We start from the raw sequence: 23816 nt of genomic DNA on the forward strand, positions 1-23816 counted from the left end.
GTGCAAGTCAGGCACTGGCATCTAAGAGCACCATCACTCTTAATTTAGCTTTGTGTATGTAGAGGGAACTCGGGTTGTGAGGGCAAAGCTGAATAGTAATTTGATTTAACTTTTGTCAGTGAGCTCTTCCTTGAATCTGAACAAGGAGTTACCTCACATCTTGGAACAGTTTCATTATGCCTAAGGAAGATTTAAAGTGCTTTCCTGATGTTTCTCTGTGAGCAAGGAAGGAAGAAAAAGCACAGAATGGAATATGGGCTAAAGCTTCTCCTCAGTGCACTGGTCTGTGGGATGAAAGGGAGGGGAAACGGTGTTGCTTTGTCAAGGATGGGGTATGATGTCCTCTTCGTATGTTGCTAGGGAGAGGGAAGAGTCCCCTCTCTGAAGAATGTCTCTTAGGGGAATACATTTCATGGGGTTGTTCAGTTGCTCTGTTATCCTCTTCTGTGTCCAACATCATGTTGAAATGCCCTGGGGAAGGGTCTATAAAACTTACCTGGACACCATCATGTGCAAAGAAAGACTTTGCATCTGCTTCTGTAGCCAGCTGAAGGCAGGTGGTTTTGCTCCAATACTGATTCTTCCTCACCAACAAAGCAAATGCTCTTTCCTCACTGTTGTGGTAGCATTCACTAAACAGTTCTACCAAATGAAGGAAACATAGACAAACAGATCTTATCTTGTAATTTAGCAGAAAAAAAAATAACAAAAATGAATGTAAGGCAAGAGTGATGCTCTTTGCTGCACCAGAGATGTCTGCAAGGCTGAAGTAGAAAAAACAAAAATGAATGTAAGGCAAGAGTGATGCATGTAGGGCATCACCACAGCACGGTGGCGGCAGAGTTCGAGCACTGCCAGACGCTCTTTGCTGCACCAGAGATGTCTGCAAGGCTGAAGTAGTGGAAAAGAGCCTAAGAGGAGGTGGAAGGGAGAGAGGAACAATGCTGGACACAAGAATAACTTGCTATGGCTTTATGCATGTGTGTACATGTGTTGGGGCAGATGAAATAGATTTCCTTTGGTGAAAAAAAAACCCCAAAAAACACTGTAATTTTAAAATTTCCACTGTTTGCAGAAAGATTTGGAGTAAATCTCTTGGTACCTCCCTCTCACCTCTTCCTATCTGCATGTTCCCTTCTCAGCCTGAGGCCTCTAACAGGTTTGGTTTGGGGGTTTTTTTCTTATTGTTATTTGGTCTGAGGAGAAATTTTTCTTTCTCAGTTCTTCTACAGACAGCATAAGAAGCTTCTTGGAAACATGTCAGTATTTGTTATAGTCCCTCCTCATGTGGAGCTTTAGGTAGTATCAAGCAAAACTGTATCTCTTGGGTGATCCTCTTGCACTTTGAAGGATGAGTTGCCATGCTGCCCCTGCTGTTCTGAATAGACTAAACAAAAGGAGCAGCTCAACTTTGGCTTGTAACCAACAAATCCTTGGTTTTAAGACCTAGCTATTTGACAGAAATTGGACTTTAGTAGAGTGGTGTAGTCCTGTTCTCAGAAAAGCTGGTCCTTGAGCTCAGAAAGTAGGATAAACAGTTCAAAAAGTCAAGGTTTTCTCATTGGACAGGATCTGACTTCTTGTGTCTGTTCCATTCTGCTGATTCACTCGATAACCTCAGTACCTTTCCTAGGCCAGCCTACACCTTGTTGTTACACTGTGAGTGCTGGGGAAAGGATCAAGTTCACTTAAAATAAGCTGATATACAAACTTCTTTTGCAGGTGATGTGGTATTTATCATTCTTAAAGAATGTTCTCTTTACTTAATATTGACAGTGTTATGCGGGCCAGAAATTAAAATTGAGGATCTGATCTAATACTTACCAAAGCCAAGGAGCAGACTTCTGTGTATTGGATTAGGGCCTGTAATTCCATGACTAAATTACTTGAGCTTTGTGATTATATGAGAACTTGAGTTTTATTTTTTTGTAAATGATAATAGCCATGGGAGAAGAGGGGAAAATGTGATCTGTGTATAAATAATGTAGCAATGTCTGCTAATGTAGCAGCCTTCAGCTGCTTGATGTGCTAGCTCTAAGGGGAAAGAAAGAGCCTCTGCGTTTCTATGTGTGGCGTACTTTAAATCCCTCTGTTTGCAGCAGTGCTGCCTTCAGGTACGGATCGGATTGAAGTCAGATCAGCAGAGAAGCTTGTGTGCACACATCTGTTTTTAAACCAAGCAAAGGGGAGAGGGCTTGGCTTTCTGGCACTGCGGATGCCTGAACACTCACTGCTGTAGGGAGGGGCGGCTGGTCTGCTGCGAAACCTGCCTGAGCCTCGCTGCAGCTTTGCAGTGCAGTTATCCCTCTTCTGGGTGAGGTAATCTCAAATTATTTTTAGCAGCAAAGACAAACCTTAAAACTTGTTGCTCTAGTGGCCCTTACAGAGCAAGGTTGATATTGCAGGAAAACCAGGCTGCTGTGAGCCTGGAAGTATTTTGGTTATTCTATCTTGCCCATCGCTGTAACATACCTTATACTAAGATCAAACTCTTAAAACACCAACATGCAGAGGAGAGTAATTTGTTCCACTCATCCCAGAGGCCAGTCTTGGAACACTGATTTTTTCCAAAATGATTGGTTTTTAAGTCCTTCTGTGATAGTTGAATGTTTGGGACTGCCTGTGCTGCAAGGTTGTTAAATTATTTATGACAGCTGACCTTTTACAACTGAAACAGTATTTTTTTTCAGTTGCTCGCCTTTCAGCAGCAGTCACTTCTTAAATTTTTGATGCTGTTAAAAAGGTACCGTTACTTACCAACAGCGAGCTGCTCATACTTGGCCTCTTTCATTATACGAGCTACTTCGGTCTCTGTCTCCAGGCGGGACATCTCCTTAAGGATCTTGCAGGCTGCCAGAGCTGAAGCCACACCCTCCTGACCCTGTAGAATTGAAAGAGGTGCTGCTGTTACCATAGACTGGAGGGCATTTCTGAACTGGGGAGGCATCACTAAGGAAAACTTCTAACAAAAACCAACAAAAAAATTCAGGCATGTTTCCCCTTCGAAGAATCATCCCTCAAATACAGACCTGAAAGTCTAAAATGTCAATTGAAATGATGGTTTTGGTGATATTTGAGAATTGAAAACCACGTATTGGTAGTTCTTGTGTCTTATAAGGCTGGAGACTTCTGAGTTGGATTGACCTTAGAGGGTTATACTAGTCAAAGACTGAAAGAGGAATGTGTTATGGAAATAGAGCAAGTCAATCTTGCAGTGCCCTGTGTAAGGATGTATGTGGAAGGAAGGAGCACAGCTGGCAGAGGCACAACAGTGGCACACAGCAGAGAAACGTGCCTTCTGGTAATAGGGCTGCACCAACACAAAGCCCTGCAAGGTGCAGATGTGTCCGCATGCACACACACACACACACACACGTGCTGGCTGAAGAGCTGCAGTTTGTCCCTCCAGATGACTCCCCCGTGCCAGATGCAGCAGTGTGGAAGCTCTGGGATGGAGCCTGATAGCTGTATCTGGTTCTGGTGGGGAGGGAAGCGATGGCATTGCACTGCAGATGCACCAGACAGGGCCTTGGTTGTGGAGGGTTGTAGAACAGGAGCCAATTATGCCAGCTTGAAGCTCAGCCTTTGAGTGTGTGATGCTGTTGTTCCCTAGGCATACAGCATGTAAGCTAAAGATGCTAAATTGCACTGTCTTCCCTCTTGATCGCAGTAGAACCCAAACAATTGACTTATTGTAGAAGGAACAAATCCTGAGACTGGGAGCAGTGAGTCATCAGCAGCAAGAGGAGGACCAGCTCTGCAGCTGAAGTTAATCAGCAGTGTTTCAGGCTGTGCTGATTTACACCCGCTGCTGCTCTGCCCTCCCTCTCTCTAGGGCTCTCTGGCCCCTGCTGGCATGAGCCCCATGGAGAGGAAAGGCCCTATGAATGTTACACCTTGTATTTTAGAAACAAACCTATCCGTCATCTGAGCTACAAGGCTGAGAAAAAAAACATCTCATATACTTAAAAGATGCCACTATTTCACCCGAAGCAGCTCCAGCTCAAAGCTTACCATAGCCCAGAAATAGTTTGCCATCTTGTGTCGGTTTTGAAGTACTGCCCATACAAACAAATCCCTCCAAGGATTTTCACTTTTCTGGTTCATATCCAAGGGCCCGGGTAATCGCTTTGTATTCATTTTGTCCTGAAATATGGTTCATAGAAATTAAAACCTGCTTTGCAATCTCATTCCATGCAAATGACATGATTTAAGCTGCTCTTGGCTTCACCAGCTACTTCATAGTCTTTTTGATTTCTTTTTCTTTTCTGTAGGACTGAGAGGTAATTAGTTCATTCTGTACTGAATCAAAGCATCCTTGTATCCCTGACAGAACTCAATATGTGTGAGAATGTTCTGGATGAAACCGTGACTCCATTGATGGTAAAGCTCTCACTGACTTTATTAAGGACAGGGTTTCACCGCTGGTGTGTAATATCATACGAGACAAACCTGTGATTAAGGAATCTGAGCTTGCCTTCAGTTATACTGGATTCTGCTCAGCTGCCACAGGACATGGTTTCAGAGAAAAGGGAACAAAAGGCATTTTATTTCAACAGAAATCTCACCAAGGCCCTGTACAGGACAAGAATAGAGTATGTCAGTGCCCCTCTTTTTAGTCTTCCCTTTGAGAAACCTCTCCCTTGTGCTGGGAGTTTTTTAAGTAGAACGCTGCTTATTCCTTCAGCATTTGATAAAAATCTCTCCAGAGGAAGTATGGCAACTTAGGTCAAGTTCTGAGTTCTACGTATATTTTAAAACTGCCTTTATATCTACTGTGTTAATTAGGAGCCAAAGTGGATTTTCTTTTTTTTATAAAACAAGTTTTTGTGAGGATATGTTTTTTAATTGCTTAGCCTATGGGATTCTGGTCAAATTTATTTTAATGGCATTTTTTGGAGGTGAGATTTTTTTTTTTCTTCCCCTTCAGTTTGTAGTGAGCTTATTTAATCAAGTGAATTGCATTGAAAACCTTGCAGGAGACAAAGATGTCCTCAAAGTCTCATCAGTCTTTGTAACTGTTAGATCCTACACTGGAAATAAGACACACAATTTAGCAGCAGTGGCACTGGTATCCCAGTACAGTGATGCTCTTTCTGTTGACAATGAGAATGGGATTGAATCACTGGTGGCAGCCTTGGGAAGAAGTTTTTAAAGGAGGGAAAAAAAAGAACAACTAGTAGGCAGTGTGATCAGGTGTCTGAATTGGGCCTTACTTACAGCACTTGGCTTTAGCACTTACTGCCAAATCTCACAAAGGTAAGTGAGATTTTTGGGGGGCAAATTTTTATTTCTGTAAAATTTGTAAGTCTGGAGTCTGCTTAATAATTTCAAAGGTATTGCCCCAAATTGTCTGTGCATGTGAACAAAGTAATCCTGACTAGATTCAAACTTAGCTTTTCATACTAGTAATTAATTTAGCTAGGCTTTATCGAAGCAAAAGTGATTGAAGCTCTTGAGTGAGAATTTATTTATTAGTTTAAACAGTTTTAAGATGAAACTAGAACTTGGCAAATATAAAAAGGTTTAATTATTTATTTTCTCTAAAACTCTGATCTAATTGAAATTTCTCTATACCTCTCTTTTGAAATCATGCATCCAAACTTATTTCCAATGCTTTTGGCAAGAACTTTGGTACTTAGGAGTTTCCATGTTAAATACACTGTCCAAATGCAAAAATGATGATGTACCTATGGCACAATTGTGGACAGTGCACTACAGACATTCCACAGTGGTACCCATCACATCCTTGTCATGTGTTGCCCTTGGCCAGGGTGCTTGCCAGGGCCACTTTGCACCATCGTTCTTATTTGTTACTGTGTGTTACGCTACTCAATAGCCAGACTATAATGATCTAAAGGCAAATACCATGCACTGCACATTATTGAATGTCCAACCTATCTCTGCACAGTACAAATGTGGGAATAGTTTTATGTACAAAGATTACCATTTTCAGACTGGGGATTGAAAATGGCCATCACCTGCTTGTTTTTTCTCCTAGAAAATACTGCCTTTCCAGTACTTCTGCTTGAAGTTCTGTATGAGAAATGCAGACTGCTATTTCTATGTCAAATTACTTCTTAGTAAACCTAAATCTATCTCTTCTTATTCCCCATATCTTTCATTGAATCTGTTCTTACTCGTGTGAGGCTAATAAGATCAAAGTGTTCACGCGAAAGGTGCTAGAATGAGCAATGGTCTGTGGAAGTTGGGCTAGGAGAGCGTGAGATACAGGGCCCTCTGCAGCTCCTGAAACAGGCCCTATCTTAGCACTAGTTCAGGGTACAGTAAAACCTTGCATAAAATGCCACATGCAGAGGGGGAGAAAGAGGAATCACAACCCATCTATCTTGGAGATTCTTCTCTTTTCCTTTTTAACTTTGAAATGAAAAAGATCAAACCATTTTAGCTGCAATAATAACGAGCTGAAAAAAGGAATGAGACATTGAAGTGACTTTCTCTCATCTTCCCTTTCCTTCCCTGTCCGACCCCCATAGGTTAGACCTAGTTAAAATTTTTCAAATTCTAAATTGGAGGGGAGCAGGACTACGATGAAAAGTTGTAACTCACATATTTCTTCTTGCCTCCGTGTCTGAGGTCTTGATAGAAACCTTTGCCTGCATCATGGAGAAAATCCTTGAGAACTCGAGAGACCTCAGTGAGAGTGAAGAGTGGGCAGATCTCCTTCTGCTCCTTATGCTGTTGACCAGTGAGCCCTGCCAAGGTCACCTTGCTTTCATAATGTTTCTTCAGGAGAAGTTCATAGAGGAGACACTTCTGAGAAATGGAACAGTAGAGTCTCTGCAGACGACTGTATGTCAGGAATTCGGATATGTTAGCCCCATTGTCAATAAATAACTTCACAAATTCTGGTTTGTCATTGACCAGAGCATCCATCATCACTTCCTCCAGGTCACAGGACTAGATTGATGAAGAGGGAGGGGAAAAAAAAACAAACCACGTTGTTTTTGGGGGGAATCATGGATGGATGAGGAGGGAGCTAAGATTTAATGTGAGGACATGCACGTTTTGTCTTCCACCAGCTCAACAGCGGGTACAATGAGAAAGAGAGGTACAACTCTTTATTTCTCTGTGACAAAATGTCTGTGTGTTAAGGTTAAAACATCAACACAAATCCATGCTGTAGGAGTTGTGGTGAAGTTAGGTACTCACTCCACTGGGTATTTATACAGCAGTTGGAAACAGTGACATTCTTCCTACCATCTTCTAACAGTAATATCTGCATGCTTCTTTTGCTCATAAGCTCAGGTTTGTTTGCTTCAAAGGTCTGTACAGAAGGTGGGGGGAAGATTCTTGCCCCCAAAGAACTCAAGAAAGAGACCACGATTACTGAATTATTAATCTATATTTAGCAATTATCATCTAGGGGACCAGAAAGACAAACAGCCTAAGGAAGCATACTACCACTGCCCAGTCCCTTAGTGGAGAGTGCAGGTAGTGTTAAAAACTGAAGCCTTCTATCAGGATCTTGAACATGTTGGATTACACACCAGTTGTCCTCTAAGGCAATAAAACCTGGTACCTTCCACTCCACGTCACCATTGAATATTTCACTTTTAGCGATGTCCACTCTGTTCCAGGCCACTGCCAGCTTCAGTTCATCCAGATATTCCTGAGCCTCCTGACTGTGACTTTTACAGGCTAGCAAAAACAGGAAATGCAAATAAACTCAGTACTTTACACTTGGTATGTTTAATTTAATGTAGTATTGGTAATTTGATTAGCGACAGAAGCTGTCCTGCTGTCACAGATCTGTGGGTTGCTTAACCAGGAATGCTTCACAGCATTTTTTCTCCTAACTGAATAAATATTAATATTTAAAAAATATTAATATTAAAAAAATATTAATTTTTGCTATCTGAATTCTCTATTAAGACATTAAGTTAAATTTCTGTAGGATTTTGAGAGGCTCTGGCCTGCAGAAAGTGGGAGACAGGGCTGGCTATTGTTTTTGTCTTGCTTCAATTAGCACATTAGGAATTGAATGTCTTTTTTTTCCCCCATGTTAAATTTGGGCTAACAGAAATGAAAATGGGTGGCAGACCAATTAGTGTCTTCTTTCACAAGATACAGTGAAGATCTCTGAGGGAAATGGATTGTTTCTGGAACCAAGGCAGTTCAGGTCTGCTTGTGTTTTTTGGGGTTTTGTTTGGTTGGTTTTTTAATGGCTTGTAACTGGAATAACTGCCCCAGTATATTTCAGTTCTTCTATAACCTCTACTATGAAGAGAAGCAAGCAATGAAAGAAAGGAGCAATTAAAATAGTACTGTACAATAGCATGAGACTAAAAAGCAAACACTAGGTTAAAGCACGGTTACAAGAACTATGGTAAATGCCACATTTGATTTGTCAATAAGCAAGCAGAAGAACTCTGCATCAGAAATTAAATCTGATCCAACAACCAACTGAACTTGCTCTGGCCAAGAATGAAATACATTTATGGCATAGAAGAAGTCAAATAAGACAAATATTACACTGTTCTGTGTTTATTGTTCTTACCTTTTACTAAAGCTTTTAAAATGACTGTGTCTAGCTCTTCTGAACCATCTTGCTCAAAATTGTGCAGAGTTAGAAGATGTTGGTGTGAAATAATGTTCTCAATCTATAGGGAGTTGAAACAAAAGTCATTTTACATGTTGTCCTACTGCTATATATTAATGCCAAAGAGCCCAGTGGATCACCCATACAGTATTTCCCAAAACAGGTTCTAACTGTAAAGCTGAGGTTTGACAAGAAGACAAACATTATTAGTTTCCCATATATAAATAAGCCCTAAGGCAAGGAGGGAATTAACTGCCTTTTCCAAAATCACCTAGCAGGACAGGATGGACAGAACTTGGATATCCTGAGAACCAGAGCAGTGCTTTAATGAAAAGATCCTTCCTTAACCCACATTCTCATTTGACTCATAGTCACGCTGTGGCCAGCATACAACTAGTTTTGTTTTACCTTTTCCTACTTTGACATTTAAGTTTTGCTCTCCAGAGTTGTTTATTTAAGAACATAGTCTCTAAGTCATCTTTGGGTAAAAATCCTCAAATATTGATATATACAGTACTCTTTTCTGCTGCTGCTATATTTATTGGGTTTTCTTTCTCACAGTGCAGCTGCACTGAGACTTTGTGAGCATCTGGCAATATTGCTTCTAGACACCCTTCCATCCCCTCCCGTTAGTGTTCTGGCAAAGTTCTCCCTAATGGAATTAATATGTGGAATTTTTAAGTAGTGGGTCAGGTCGAGTGGACTTGGTTTATCTCAGAGGCTCACAGTGCTCTTCAGTCTTCACATAAAGACAATGTCAAAGTGTATTTTTGTTTCTTAAACACTTATGCATCATGGTTTAAGTCCAGCAAGTGTGCCTGAAGTAAGGAAAGTAAGAGAGTAAGGAAAAAAAGAGTAAGGAAAATCTGTGAATCTGGTTGGTCTTTCTTTTTTAAGAACACACATAACTGACAATAGATAGGGTAATTTCTAAACACCCTTCATTCTTTTTAATTTATTCATGCTTATCCACAATTAGGTTTCCATTTAACAGCTGTAGATCATGAATTAGGTCTCTTCTGTCACAGCTGCACAAGCTCCACAGCTGTGGTGTATAAATAATGCTTCATGTCCTCCAGAAGGACTATGGGGTTCCTGGGTGCTGGCTGTTACTTGAGGAAATAATTGAGGAAGGACAGAGCTCTAAGTGTTCAGCTGAATCACCAGGACAAAGTCATTTGTATGATCAATTGATTTTAATGTTAAAGAGGTATTCTGTGACACTAGTGTCAGAGCACTGCAGTACCCAGAACTTCTGGGCAGCTTCTTGTCAAACCTGTACTGAATGGACTACTGAAGCTAGGAATGCTAGGAGAGAGCTTGTGATCAGGGTGTGTGTAATTATCAAATGTATGAGCTCACTGTTGCTGTCCATTGGAGAATGTCCTTCCACAAGAAACTTTCTGCAGGGAATTTCTCCTTAAATTGCTTTTCTACAGCTTCTGGTGTGATAAGCTGTGGGTCATTCGTGAATGCAGCTAAGATGTCAGCTGTACCTCCAGACCCTGCTAGGATAAGCCAGGGAGCAGAATTTTTCAAACCACTGCAAATTCTCTGTAATTTAGAAAGTACATTTTTAGAATTCATATATGGAAAGAAAATGTTATTCAAAAGAAGGATTTCTTGCAAACTGGGAACAAATATGTACCTAAACCAGATTCATTATGGAGTTAATCCATTCTCCTCTAAGCTATTAGGATTTTTCTCATTCTGTAGCAGGTTGTCTGTGTATAGGCCCCTGACTATACTGCTTTTCATGACACATCTGCTGAGCAGCTAAGCAACCTGATCTGGACAAACAATGCATAAAAATTCTTTGTCCTTGACTTCCCCCTCCAGCCCTCCCCCTTGTAGTTTGTCTTTCAGCATAGTCAAGTGCAAGAGGAGCACTATACAGAAATTCTCAGCAGACTCTTCTGGGTGCTAAACCTGGCAATATGTTCTGAAAATCAGGAATTTTCCTGTGGGAATACAACACTGAGCCACAGGGAGAAACCACTGAAGCATGGAAGCTACAAGAGTTAAAGGCTGATAATTCTATGACTTGTGCAATTAGAATGAGTCAGGCAGGTTGTTGAGAGAGGAAAGCAGAGGCCATGGCATCAAAATTGCAATAATGACAATTTGCTGCCAATCTGACAAATAACAAGTGATAGGACAAGAGGAAATGGCCCCAAGTTGTGCCAGGGGAGGTTTAGATTGGATATTAGGGAAAATTTCTTCACTGAAAGGGTTGTCAAGTATTGGAACAGGTGGTGAAGTCACCACCCCTGGAGGTATTTAAAAGATGTGTAGATGTGGTGCTCAGGGACATGGTTTAGTGGTGGACTTGGCAGTGTTGGGTTTAAGGTTGGACTTGATGATTTTAAGGGTCTTTTCTAAGCTAAATGACTCTATGATCCTAAGATACAGGGACTGGAAGCTGAAACTTGAAAACATCACCAGAAATGAGTCATTATTCTGAAGGAGTTCACCAGCTTGTGTGGCAGCGTTTTGTCACTTGGAAACTTTAAATTATGGTTAAATGCGTCCCTAAAGGTAAAGTGTTTTCCTTTTCATCTGAGAGTATTATTTTTAAAATGCTGTGTGGACATACTGGCTGCTACAAAGTAGCAAAATAAAATACCAGTGAAAGTGAAATAGAAATCAAAGAGTATCTCCTAGTTAACAGGTTCTTTAAGTTGTAGATCCACTCAGGAAAAAAATCAAAACTGATCCTTCACTGAAGAAGACATGGCATTGTTAGCAGACAGCTCTCCAGACTTCTATCCTACAATGTATTTTTGCTTAGTGGAATTAAGACACAACAGTTTTAAATGGCATATCTAGGAAACCTGGCCTTGTACTTCCTCTGAGCTCTGTGACAGACAGTTATCTCACTGTTGCTGGACAGCACTGAATGATTAATCTATTTTTGTAGGTGATCTCAAGCAATAGCACAGTAGTTCTGTTTTGCTAGATTTGGAGCTGGCTTCTGCGGGTTTGTTTTGGATTTGGATTCCTTTTTCCCACTGTACGAGCTGGTAATGGAAGCTTTAATGATCAGCTGGTGCCTATTCAGAAGGAAATATTTCTCCCCAGTAAATACTGGCAAATTTAATAATAACAGAATTCAGTTCTTAATGGTGTATAAATATGAATTTTTACTTTACATAAAGTGTCTGTTATCCAGCCAAAATTTCCATTAATTACTTAGCACCAGTTAATTTCTTCTTCTAAAGTTGCAAACAGCTTCTTACCTCAAGTGTGCCTGGTCTTCCATTTACCAGTAAGCAAAGCACAGGGATCTCAATGCTACCTGTTCCTGTGAAATAGATGGGTTAATTTTCAAAATGTTAACAGCTTTCACAAAAGTATTGTGTTTCTGCTGATCCCTTGAAAATACTTCTGCTGTTATGTACTGTTTTGGTACCTACCAGAACACGAGCTTGCAAAATGCAGGCAATTACAGAAGCAAGTGGCAAAGGAAGAGAATAAGGCTGTGACCTAGCAGATAGGGTCCTGATCTAAGATTTGGGACAAAGGCACCTTTGCCTCTCGCATCCTGTGTGATCCCTGGCAAGCAGTCTCATCTGTTCTCACCTCAGCTGCAAAATATGGATATTGGCACTTCAATATAAATATGGATATGTCATAAAATATGTCAAAATATGGATATGTCATAGCACTGTTGACTTTAAGTTATTTATTTACTGCAAGGTGATCAGATAGCGGAGCTGCATTAGTTTGCAAGACAAGATTGTTAGGATTTCAGAGAGACAGCTACCATTTTTTACATTAAGATACAGTTAGACATGAAAAGCTGTCAGGTTGTCCCAGGTGTTATGCATGTGCAGAAAGATGTAGTGGAATCCAGGAGAAAAACCTGATAAAAGGAGGATTTAAGAATACAAAGAGGCTGACTATGTAGACCAGCTCGGGTGAGGTGAGTCAGATATGAGTTGACAGGAACCATATACTCTTTAAGCTTAAACAGCTTAAAATTTCATTCAGCACAGTCTAATGTGGTGATTATTAATAACCTTATCCATTTAAAAGAAATGGTAATGAAATATTTAACTTATGTCATGGCAGCAGAGGAAGAAATGATGTAGGCATCCCTGTCCTTAGCCTTCCTCTCACAGGGGCCCACTTATTTCTAGATGGTTTATACTGTAAATGCTGAACTCTTAGGCAAATTTATAGTCACCCTTGGATTACAAAGAGCTCCATCAAAATAGTAGCATCATAAGATAAAAGGCATTTGGTTCAAACAATTCTTTTGATGTTTCCCTTTGTAGGTCTCCCAGAACAGTGTATAAATTGCCACTTACTACTTGCTGGACCTGTTGTGGGATGATTACAGAGAGGAGGTAGAACTGTGAGCTGTAGGTAGCTGATTGGCAAGTAACTTGATTTGTTTTAGTGAATGGCATAGCATTGCCATACCTCTATAAGGTGGTGTTCTAGTTTGAGGAGTGACCTCAGTGAATACAGGCTCCTCAAGATATGTTTATGGCTTCACATATTCTTAATTTACACAAATTTAGATAAAATTTAGCTGGAGGAGGGGCAGGGGTGGGATTCTGACTTTATGCAGGGAAGGTGGGAAGTCCTAAATTGCAAAGAATATTCAGCATATTAAAAATTTCCTCTGAATGACTTCTAGGTATTTTTTTTTTTAAATAGGGAAATTCTGCATGATCTTATTAAAGTGTTTTACTTCAGTAAAGTCATATAATTTTGCTAAGCTTGAATATAAATGAGCTTAAATGAATGACCCTGATTTTGTTTATAGAAGAGATAACTGAATTCAGTATGTTCCAGTGAAATATTTGTCAAATGAATCAGCATTTTTGGACAGAAAATTGTTCCACTGAGATTTGCTCAATCAGATTTCATTTGCAAGCAGAAAAAGGCTACTTTTGAACTCCCAGAACTGCAGTTTCAGGTTACCATTACAGTCCACCTGTGGTCCTTCCTATCTGAGTCACCTGATAAGCATTCTTTGGGTACATCTGTGCAGACTTACTATGGCTTACATAACTGAATATTCCACTGATGGATGCATTTAAGTGTGAACAAGTCAGCTCTCCCTTCTGTTTCAGCTGTGTTAGCACTGCAGGTATTACAGAAACAAAGGAAAGGTAAAAGTAATTGTATTAGCACAACAACTGAATTCTTTCCACAAACAGCAGTAGGAGGCCTGCCCAATACTCAGTTCTCATTATAAACAAAGGTCACATAGATTTAAATGGCCATTAAATGCTACGTTGTTTACCTAGGATAAGATTTTAACCTGAAATAAATATGGGTTAAAGTATTTCAGAGGGCTTTGGAACAAGTCTTTTCTTCCAGTGTGGGAGCAATTCAAGACCCTGTGTATAAGAGGGGATAAAAGCATACAGCAACAAATATCCAGCTCTTAAAGCCACTGGTTAAGGCACTTAAAGCTGGATTTATTTTCCATTCGTTGTGTTTTAGGGCAATTTGAGCTGTGCTTTGAAGATCAGCTTTGAGCTATGTTTAAGGAGATGCAATAAAAGTCAGGAATTTTGGTTCAAAGAGCAGCTTTCTCAGCAACTTCAGAAGTCACCCTAGTTCTGCCTCTTACATAATGACAAATGTGTCTACTTGATCTTGCCTGTGTGGAATTGGACTTGTCTTTGACAAGGCCAGGAGCCCACAGGTATCACTGTAATGTGACTATTACTCAAGTTAGCGTGTCTATATAGAGCCTACTTACCACCATACCCAGTACGCTGTTCTGAAATATGCTTTTCCAAGGTGAGACGTAGCTTAGTGGTTCCATCTGGCTCATCTGGTGTTATGTGATCCACCAAAATAAAATGGGAATGGTTGTGGTCCAGGGAATGCAGTGGGCCTTGGGTATTATCATCTGATTCATAGTGTACAAGACTCTCGTTCTAGAGAGAGGAGGAGAGATGTTAGTGTTGCCTACAAAACACAGCCCATGTTTTTATGTGCTTCATCTCCATTATTGTGTTGTCTGCCCCATGACACAGCACACCACTTCTGAAATACTTGAAGAGACTCTTCGAAAAGGGTGGAGAATGAGAACATGTTTCTTCTGGAAGGTGCCAGATTTGACAGGACTGAAAGTTGAAGTCCCTGAAGTTTCCCTCTTGGGCTCTGCAAAATATAGTGACATCAATCATCATCTCTGGAACACAGGGGTTCATTCAGAGATTTTGGAAATGTCTGTTGGAGAAATTGAAAGGGGCCATGAGACCTGATAATTGTGGATGGACCTGTAATGTTGGAGGGCTGAAGTCTCAGTATAAACAGGGGCACACCATTTCAGTAGCATTTTGTCCGTGTTTAGCCCAGTAGATAAGTTAGCCTGCTGTATGTCCCTACAATTTAAATGCAGCTTTATTTAACTGACAGGGTTATATGAGGTCTAATGCTTATTCTCCGTTTGGAAATTGCATTCTAAAATCAGATTCTGGATCACAGACTCCACAATATTGTGCTCACTGCAGCCAAGGCTATGACTAACAGACATATTACAAAGCAGGTTTTCTTGGTTTGTGAGTAGCAAGTCCAGCAGTGCCTCATTCATCATCTTTTGAGTGAGGGGTGTTATACCTTGAAATTATTTAATAATGAACTTTTGCATAAAATAATATCTGGGTAAAATGGAACCCCTGTTACAGTCTTTTATTCTGAGGATTGTGCTACATGTGGTCTTCCATACATGCTTTTCCAAGCTCCCCTTACTTCTTTAACAAATCTTTCTTTCTCACTGTTGCACATCCACTTTGGTATGTCACTCCTAGCTGCAAGCAAGGCTGTAAATGCCTGGTTATTCTTTTTCATCTTCAGAAATCACTGTCCTGTTACACGTAAACCAGATTAAAGCAATTATTTAAAATCTGCATTTCCTTCTGTGATGGCTCTTTTCCAGTTCTTGAAGCCTTGGAGTTGATGAACAAAACTCAGACTGTCTTGGCTTGGCTGTTGTGCCTGTGTATTGCATTAGTGGGTATAAGCTGAAAGAGGGGAGGTTTAGATTAGATATTAGGAAGAAGTTCTTCACTGTGAGGGTGGTGAGACACTGGAACAGGTTGCCCAGAGGAGCTGTGGCTGCTTCTCCCTGGAGGTGTTCAAGCCCAGGTTGGATGAGGCTTTGAGCAACCTGGTCTAGTGGAAGGTGTCCCTGCTGCTGGCAGGGGGGTTGGAACTGGGTGAGCTTTAAGGTCCCTTCCAACCCAAACCAGTCTGTGATTCTATGATTCTATTCCAACCCACTAATGTTGTGGACATGGACAGGTATTAAAGCCTTTCTAGACACAGCAATGTAACTCTGCAAGTAACCTGCTTGTCATTAAGGTACAGCAGAGATTTATGTTCTGGTTTTCAAGAGCCAGATCTGATGTGAATCCTTTCTTAATCTCAGTTTTTGGCAGTGTCTGCTAGGAAGTGCATGTGCCCAGTTGAATCCTGGGGGAAGTCAAACCCAGGGGTTGTCCAGGTTCTTCTCCACAGCCAAGGCTAAGGCTGATGTTGGAGAGGCAGTGGATGTATCACCAGGAGCTCACAGCAGCACTACCAGTGCATAAAAGCATTAAGTAACCCAGAGGACAAGCTCCTTCACGCTGCAGGTAGCAAGAGTTGAGCACACTGCATGCTCCTAAGTGGCCTTCTGAAGTGAAGCTGCATACAGTCCAACTGGGGAAATCCTCAAAGCAAGGTGAAAAAGGCTATTATCAGACATGTTTCTATGGCTTCTTTCCCTGTCAGCAGCTCTGGGAAAAGCAGGAATACCAGAGGCTGCTCCAGGGGAAAAAGTAGTAAATTTGCATGTCCTTTACAAACAGTAAGTGCCCCAAGTTTGGGTTTTTTAACCTCAATTCTCTCTGTTTCTCATTTGTTGGGGAAAGCTGCTTGACACAATTAATTTGCCTTCAAATTTTGTTTTGACAGAGGGTGTGCCTATATTCTGTTGCCATTTGACATTCAGCCTACTTGCCAAAGATCTGGCCTTTGATTAGCACCTGGAAGCACAACAAATGATTGAAAAAGGCCCTTGGAGATTTTCCTATTTATGCTCTGAAAATGTGGAAGTGATCTTTCAATGATGTTTAAAGCATACCATTAGCACAGAAGAGATGGGAGGGATCCACTGACTTCAGGGCTTGTTTTTCTCCTTGCTGGTGTGGATTGTTAGCTCTATTTTATACAACAAGCTGCTTGTGTTAGTGCCAAGTATAAAGAGAACTGGGTTTAGGTCAACATCCCTGTCTATAGTTGCTTTGTCTTAAAGTTACTGACTAATATCCAGAATGTCTTTGGGTGGAAGCAGTGCCAGAAGTCATAGGGTCAGGAATGCTCTACACAAAATATTCCTTGACAAAGAATTCAGGCTTTAGTTAAGGGGGAGAAACGCTAATACAATAAAAAGGCCAGTGCACTTGTTTTGTAGATGGTAGCTGGGAAAGATCCAGATGCATTTTGGTCACTTAGCCTGGGAGGGAGGCAAAATAGTTTGCACTTGCCAAAGCAACTTTCCTGAACAAAATTCACAAACACAATGAACCAAATTCTTTCTTCTGAGGTCCTTTTGGACCAGTTCAGCCACACAAACAGGTTAAAGTCTTCCAGCTAGAATCCCTCCTGGCAGAGCAGGTAAGTAGCTATCCTCAAGAAAAAAGGATGGAAAAAGGGGAATCCCAATGACAATAAACTGCTGATAATGGTCTGACAGCTGCTAGCTGGTACCTGCTAGCCTATCTGAGGGAACTGGGTGTGAGTTCAAAGGGCTTTGTCATTTGTATCTTAGCTTCTGCAAGGAAGTAAAATAGCACAGAGGAACTGTCATTTATTGTCATTGCACACCCCACTTTATTGTTACAATATTCTTCTTAGGACAGACATTATATTTAGTGACAAGAAGGTCACGCTTCCTTCCCCCCCCCCATCTCTAGGTCAATTCAGCATCAACTTGTCTTGACATTATTTTCAGCAACTATGTAGTTGGGTGAGGTTTTTTATTTGGCTTTGGTTTTTTTTTTTTTATTTTGTTTTTTCTCCATGAACTTCAATTGCTTTGACATGAATTATGAAATCCCTAGAGCTCCCAATAACTAGACAAAATCCTGCATGGATAGTATTTTTGTCCTGGTGCATTGAGAAGTTCTTGCATATTAGATACCAATTCAGTGATTACTTAGGAAAACTCGGTCTTGAAATATTTATGGCTTGTGTTCAATACTAAAAAATACACTTTTACAGTATTTATGAAATAGCTTGGAGTAAGTGCTTCTGCAGTAAATCATAGAACCATAGACTGGTTTGGGTTGGAAGGGACCTTAAAGCTCATCCAGTTCCAACCCCCCTGCCAGCAGCAGGGACAACTTCCACTAGACCAGGTTGCTCAAAGCCTCATCCAACCTGGCCTTCAACACTTCCAGGGAGGAGCAGCCACAGCTTCTCTGGCCAACCTGGGACATGGTCTCACCACCCTTGCAGGAAAGAATTTATTCCTAATATCTAATCTAAACCTCCTCTCTTCCAGTGTAAAGCCATTTCCCCTTGTTTTGTCATTAGCTGCCCTTGTAAAAAGTCCCTCCCCAATAAATGGACAAAGGGGAAAAAAATTAAAGGTACCTTATGCACGATTTTTTCCTGACGTTCATCCTTGCCCTGGTCGCTAGGTTAATGTCTAATGCTGTCACCTGCTGGATGTTTCCAGAATTGCTGCCAAGTTTACTGAGTGCGCAGGGCACAGAACTATTAGGCTTTGACAATTCTTCCTGCTCTTTATTTCTGTTTTCCCCAAAAACACATTTTTAACCCCACTTTTGTTTTTAAGTTAGATCAACTTTGTTCTGCCTACTACTTCCAAATTTTATAAAGGTGCAGCTTACTTCTGCACAATCCTGTCTCACAAAAGAATAAGTGAAAAATACCTTTGTGTTGTCCAGACATTCTCTGTGCTGAATTTTTCTGAGTGAGGTTATTCCTATGGCAATCACTCTTACTTTGGATGAAGTACTAGCCAGCGTGTGATCTCGGACTGCTTGCACCAAGTGCCTTGTTATTCCCACACGTAAAGCACTAGTAAAAATCCAGGCACCTGAAATTATTTTTAAAAAACAGTGAGATAATTTCTTGAACATGTTTGTGTGTCAAGTAACGTTACTTGCAGTACTGGATTTATGGGGTTTTTAGACAGATAAACTGTGGGCAGGTCTTGATGGACTGTAACTTTTAGAAATAAAATACATACAAAGTATGTAAGGCTTCAATAAGGAAAACAAGAATAAATCTCAGAATCACAGAATGGAAAGGACCTCTGGAGATCATCCAGTCCAACCCCGCTGCCAAAGCAGGTTCCCCACAACAGGTTGCTCAGGAAAGTGTCCAGGTGGGTTTGGAACATCTCCAGAGATGGAGACTCCACAACCTCTCTGGGCAGCCTGTCCCAGGGTTCCAGCACCCTCACAGGAAAGTTGTTTTTCCTCATGTTTCATCAGAACCTCCTGTGTTCCAATTTGTGCCCATTTCCCTTTGTCCTGTCACTGGACACCACTGAAAAGAGTCTGGCCCCATCCTCTTGACACCTGCCCCCTCTGAGTCTTCTCTTTTCTAGGCTGTTTCATTACAAGATGCAAAGCTGTTACAATCTTGTCTGAATCAGTGAAGCTAAACCAAGAGCTTGCTGGGAAATACTTACAGATATTTTCACTTCGTTTTGCAGGTATTTTCATAAAGCTACAGGGGAAAAAATGTCATCTTAAATGAAAGCCACTTCCATGCATGTTCCCAGACATTGATTTGTTTGATTTTGTTTTTAAATGCTTTCACTACTCTTGTCATTCATGTGAACAGCTTGGGAGAAAGTGAGCTGACTTATTTTCTGCTATGTTAGCTGTTTGTGTTATCCATTACCAAGATCTTTTTGTTTCAACTTGGGTCTAATCATGGGCTGTTTTACTAACAAAGTCTGTTCAACTCTTAGATTTGAAGAAAACAATCTTAAAAAAATTTAAAGTATTGTTACATGATTTTGAGTGGTGGCTAAAAAGTGAGAAAGGAGAAAACAAGAATTATTTTTAACCTAAATCCACTCTTGTTGAAATCAAATTGCCATGCTCTCTTAAGAATTATTTTGCTATGGCACAAAAGAAGGACAATTTTGTCCCATCTCATGCTATCTTTCTAGTGTCATCCCTGAGAGGATAACCTCAGGTAATTTTACACTTCAGGAATGGTTGCCTAGAGTAATTTGTTTTGAAATAACTTAATTTTGTAATTTCTAATAAAATAACTTTAATTTTCAAAGCTATTTAAATACAGCTCCATAGGTTGCATTCAGCAAAGCCTTTAACTTCCAAAAGTAATCATGTGAGCAGGCTCATTGACATTAAAAGATCACTGGATGCTAGGTGTGAGAATCCAGTAGGAATATAAATTCCTTCTCTAAAGTCTAAAGCACTAACCTGTGCTTTGAGCTGCCTTTATAAGTCCTTTTTTTAAGGTGTCCCGTAGCCAAGGCTTCATCTGGACATTTTCTTCTTCCCCTACTAAAGAGACAACCAAATTGGGAGCAGGTAGGTTCCATTTATTGAGCATGACTTCAAATATAATTCCAGGATGAATGGTACATGGCACCTTAATAAACTTCAACAAACAAAACAAAAAACCTAGTGAATAACAATGGGACAGGAGGATACAGCAAAGACATTGTTCATGGTGAATGCAGAGGGGAAATTTATCATCAACTTGGTTATTTAAGAAAAATTTATTTGAGAGAGAGCTGACAGAGAATAATACCAGCATGAATTTAGCAGGCTTCTGTGTAATTGTCATTGCACTACTTGGGTCAGTTCCATAGGTTAATTCTGTGTTGCAAACTGACATGTTGTTCTCTCCTTTAATGCTGCTGTTCCTCTTGAACTGCCCTCAGTTCCATGGCAGTCTGGCAACACCAACAAATTTCTTAGGTGATACTTGTTTCTGCACTAGCTGAAATATTTACCTGACTTCATGTCTGTTTTTCAGGAATACGTTACATTAATCTGTTGCTTCTTCCTGTTCTGTATATATTTTGGTTTTGTGCTTAAGACTTTACAATGAAACGAAATCTTAAAGCAGATTTCTGATCCTAGGAATTCCTTCTGCTCTAGCACTAATATATGCAAGGAACTAGTGAGGAGGTGGGTCTGTCCACGTACATCTTTCTCTGCATATTAGAAGAATGGAGAGAGAGAACGTTAAGGAGAGTCTTGAAAAGGCTCAAAAGTATGTTTAAAATATAGAAATCCATCATGATTAATTTTTGGCAGAAAGAGGTTAAAACAGGGAAATGATGAAAAATGAAGGAAATTGGGCACATAATTGATTTTTAAATTTTTTTTAAGGAAAAAGGGATCAACTGTACTTGTAGCATGTCAGTGCAAGACAGCTGATTGATTTCTGTACGTTAAGAGGCCTTATTTTAAATCACATTCATGTTCAGGAAGGTATGGTCCCTACTCTGAGTACAGCGTGGTGCGTTGCACTGTGGTACATTGACCCTCCCTGTTACAGCCTCTGCATTTAATGCCGAGAAGTAAAAGCTGAACAACAGCAATAGTGTTAAAGGATTAAAACTGCCCAGTGCTGTACCTTTCCACGTTTCTTGCCAGAAGCTGTGAAGTCTATTTCTCCTGTACAGTATGGCAGTTCTCTTTTGAAAGCTTCCTCTTTGTCACTGCTGCAGAGCTTGGTTTCAGTTTCCTCCATTGAATTTGTAAGGTGATCACCAGCAGACCAAGATGTTCACCAAGATGACAAAAAACTAGAAAATGAGAAGCTGTTTAAACTGGAGAGGCCACAACATCCATTAATTTACACCTAGCTGAGTTTTTAGTCAAATATTTTACTCTTTTACTAATATGCTTATAACATTGAGCTAAAATTGGAAGTGTTTGCACCAAATGTTGGATGTAATATACTGGAGGAGGCAGATTCCACACCACAGCTATGTAACTTGAGGCATGAAGGAGTAAGGGACTTTCGACTCTTGTTTATCAGACAGAAAGCTGACTTGCAAGGTACAAGATCTTGCAATCTGTCCAAATTCACGTGGAGTGTCTCAGAGCACAAAGGTGAACCTAATTCTGCATGAGAGAAAGAGGAGCCTCAGCCACAAACTATTGCAAGTGAGAGCAGAGCTGTGTCAGTGTCTGAGTCACGGTTTCTGCTACTGTGACTTATGTTATCCAACATGAACATTGAATAAGTATGTGATGACATTGTATTGATCTGAAGATACTTCAGGAGAGGTTTACTCTCTGTTTGCTGTAGAAATAGGCTATTTATTCATAAGCTGAAGTATTTAAGGCCAGGCTGTACTCGACAAGAACATACAGTTCAAAAAGGCAGGTGGTTTTCGCTACATGTGGTTACAGGAATGATGGCAAGTAATCTGTCCTAGAGCAAAGGTCATGTAGCAAGAGCTGTTCTTCTGCATTACATGAAACACTGAGAAGGTCTGCTTGCTTTTCCTACGTTCCAGTTTGACTGAACTGATAGAATTATGATTTGAAAAATACAGATTTCAAGTTGTATGCCTTATTTTATTTTCAAAACAAGAAATTAAATAGCTCTCTCCTCTCTGCCTTCATCTGCACATTCAAGTACCTATTCAGTCCTTTAAAAAAAATCCTTGTGATAAGCCAGAAATGGTAATCAAACCTGCATTAATCTTTATTTCCTAGTCCAAGAGACTTGCTGTGGACTTAAAAAGTGGGTCAAACAAGCGTGTCTCTTGTGGGTCTGTTAGGATGCTCCAGTAGAGGGAGCAAGCTCTCCAGCTGTTTCCTTGGGCTGGGAAATATTTTGGGAGCCTGTAACCCGGCTGTTTCACCACTGCTGCCTCTGTATTTTCTTCTATCCTTTCTGTGAAAGACATTTTTTGAAATTGCCATTTTCTCTGATCTGCCTCTGAAAAGTGGTTATGGACCCTCTCATGATTTGTTTCCCCTACAGCTATTCCACACCTCTGTATCCACCCCCCAAACTTCTCTGAGATCACTGCTTTAAAGATGCTGTTCTCATTCTTCTCCCTGCCGGCATGCTAGTCACTTCTGGAGACAATTACGAGTTTATTCTGATATCACTAAGATATCAAACTAGTCTGGTTAAGAGCCTTACCTAAAAAACCTCTTTGGGATTATCAATAATGGTAGTCACAGCAAAGCCCACTTTTTTGTTTGAGTCCGCTTTTCCTCTGGAGATGCAGCTTTATCTCCTAAGAGCACAGAAGACAGTATTCTGGGAAAAAATAGTTAATACAGAGTTATAATAACACATTTTGACTATTCTGAAGTACAGAAATCACTTCCTGGAATTTACAGAACAAAGGATTTGATTTCAGCCTTCCAATAACTGAAGGGGCTACAAGAAAGCTGGGGAAGGACTTTTCATAAGGGCAGTAAATGACAAAACAAGGGGAAATGGGTTTAAGCTGAAAGAGGAGAGGTTTAGATGAGATATTAGGAAGAAATTGTTTGGTGTGAGGGTGGTCAGACACTGGAACAGGTTACCCAGAGAAGCTGTGGCTGCTCCTCCCTGGAAGTGTTGAAGGCCAGGCTGGATGAGGCTTTGAGCAACCTGGTCTAGTGGAAGGTGTCCCTGCTGCTGGCAGGGGGTTGGAACTGGATGAGCTTTAAGGGCCCTTCCAACTGAAACCAGTCTATGGTTCTATGACTAGAAAAAAGTATTCAGGGCTGAACTCACAGGGTACAATTAGTCACCATTCATCACTGTACATGTTTGTTTATATCTACACACAGGCAGTGAGCTTGGAATAAATAGCAATTTACAAAGTAATCTGATGGTTAATTTGGCCTTATAAGGCCCAAGCGGTTAATTTTAAGTCTAGTTAATCCTAGCTTGCAAAATTTAATCATGTGGTTATCCACGACTTCTCTTTTGGAATAAAGACGCTGAGCTTCTGAGATTTATAAGGAATATTCTTGCATTTGGGTAATTAATTTTTTCTAGAAATAGCACACTATTTGACTTTTGGTTTAGGAATTCTGGTTCTCAATGGTAGTGAATAACAGTGAGGAAGAAAAAAAATAGATAAGATGCAGAAACAGAAGCTTTGTTCACAAGCTTTTATAAGACTGGTAAGTGAGGAAGCCAGCCAGGAACTGGTGCTGTACAGGGCAGGGCACTTTTTCTTTTTTTTCTTCTTTCTTTATTTTCTTTATTATTTTCTTTATTATTTTCTTTATTTTCTTTATTTTCTTCTTCT

The 23816-nt window shown here is 40.4% G+C and overlaps 1 protein-coding gene across 1 annotated transcript in view; it reads right to left on the reverse strand.

Moving 5' to 3' along the window:
- The window catches only part of TRPM5 (transient receptor potential cation channel subfamily M member 5), a 40010-nt gene extending 18715 nt beyond the window's left edge, over positions 1-21295 (reverse strand). Inside the window, exons 1-12 of the mRNA XM_010175107.1 lie at positions 21179-21295; positions 20011-20191; positions 18478-18644; positions 14289-14469; positions 11803-11867; positions 9926-10117; positions 8522-8624; positions 7544-7662; positions 6571-6921; positions 4015-4146; positions 2758-2881; positions 497-642 (exon numbers count right to left, since the gene is read on the reverse strand). Of these exons, the coding sequence (XP_010173409.1) occupies positions 497-642; positions 2758-2881; positions 4015-4146; positions 6571-6921; positions 7544-7662; positions 8522-8624; positions 9926-10117; positions 11803-11867; positions 14289-14469; positions 18478-18644; positions 20011-20191; positions 21179-21295 (1878 nt within the window). The remainder of the gene's footprint in view (positions 1-496; positions 643-2757; positions 2882-4014; positions 4147-6570; positions 6922-7543; positions 7663-8521; positions 8625-9925; positions 10118-11802; positions 11868-14288; positions 14470-18477; positions 18645-20010; positions 20192-21178) is intronic.
- Between the last annotated feature and the right edge of the window lie 2521 nt (positions 21296-23816).

The sequence above is a fragment of the Antrostomus carolinensis genome, unplaced genomic scaffold (assembly GCF_000700745.2).
Source record: "Antrostomus carolinensis isolate BGI_N321 unplaced genomic scaffold, ASM70074v2 scaffold36499, whole genome shotgun sequence".
Taxonomy (NCBI): Eukaryota; Metazoa; Chordata; class Aves; order Caprimulgiformes; family Caprimulgidae; genus Antrostomus; species Antrostomus carolinensis.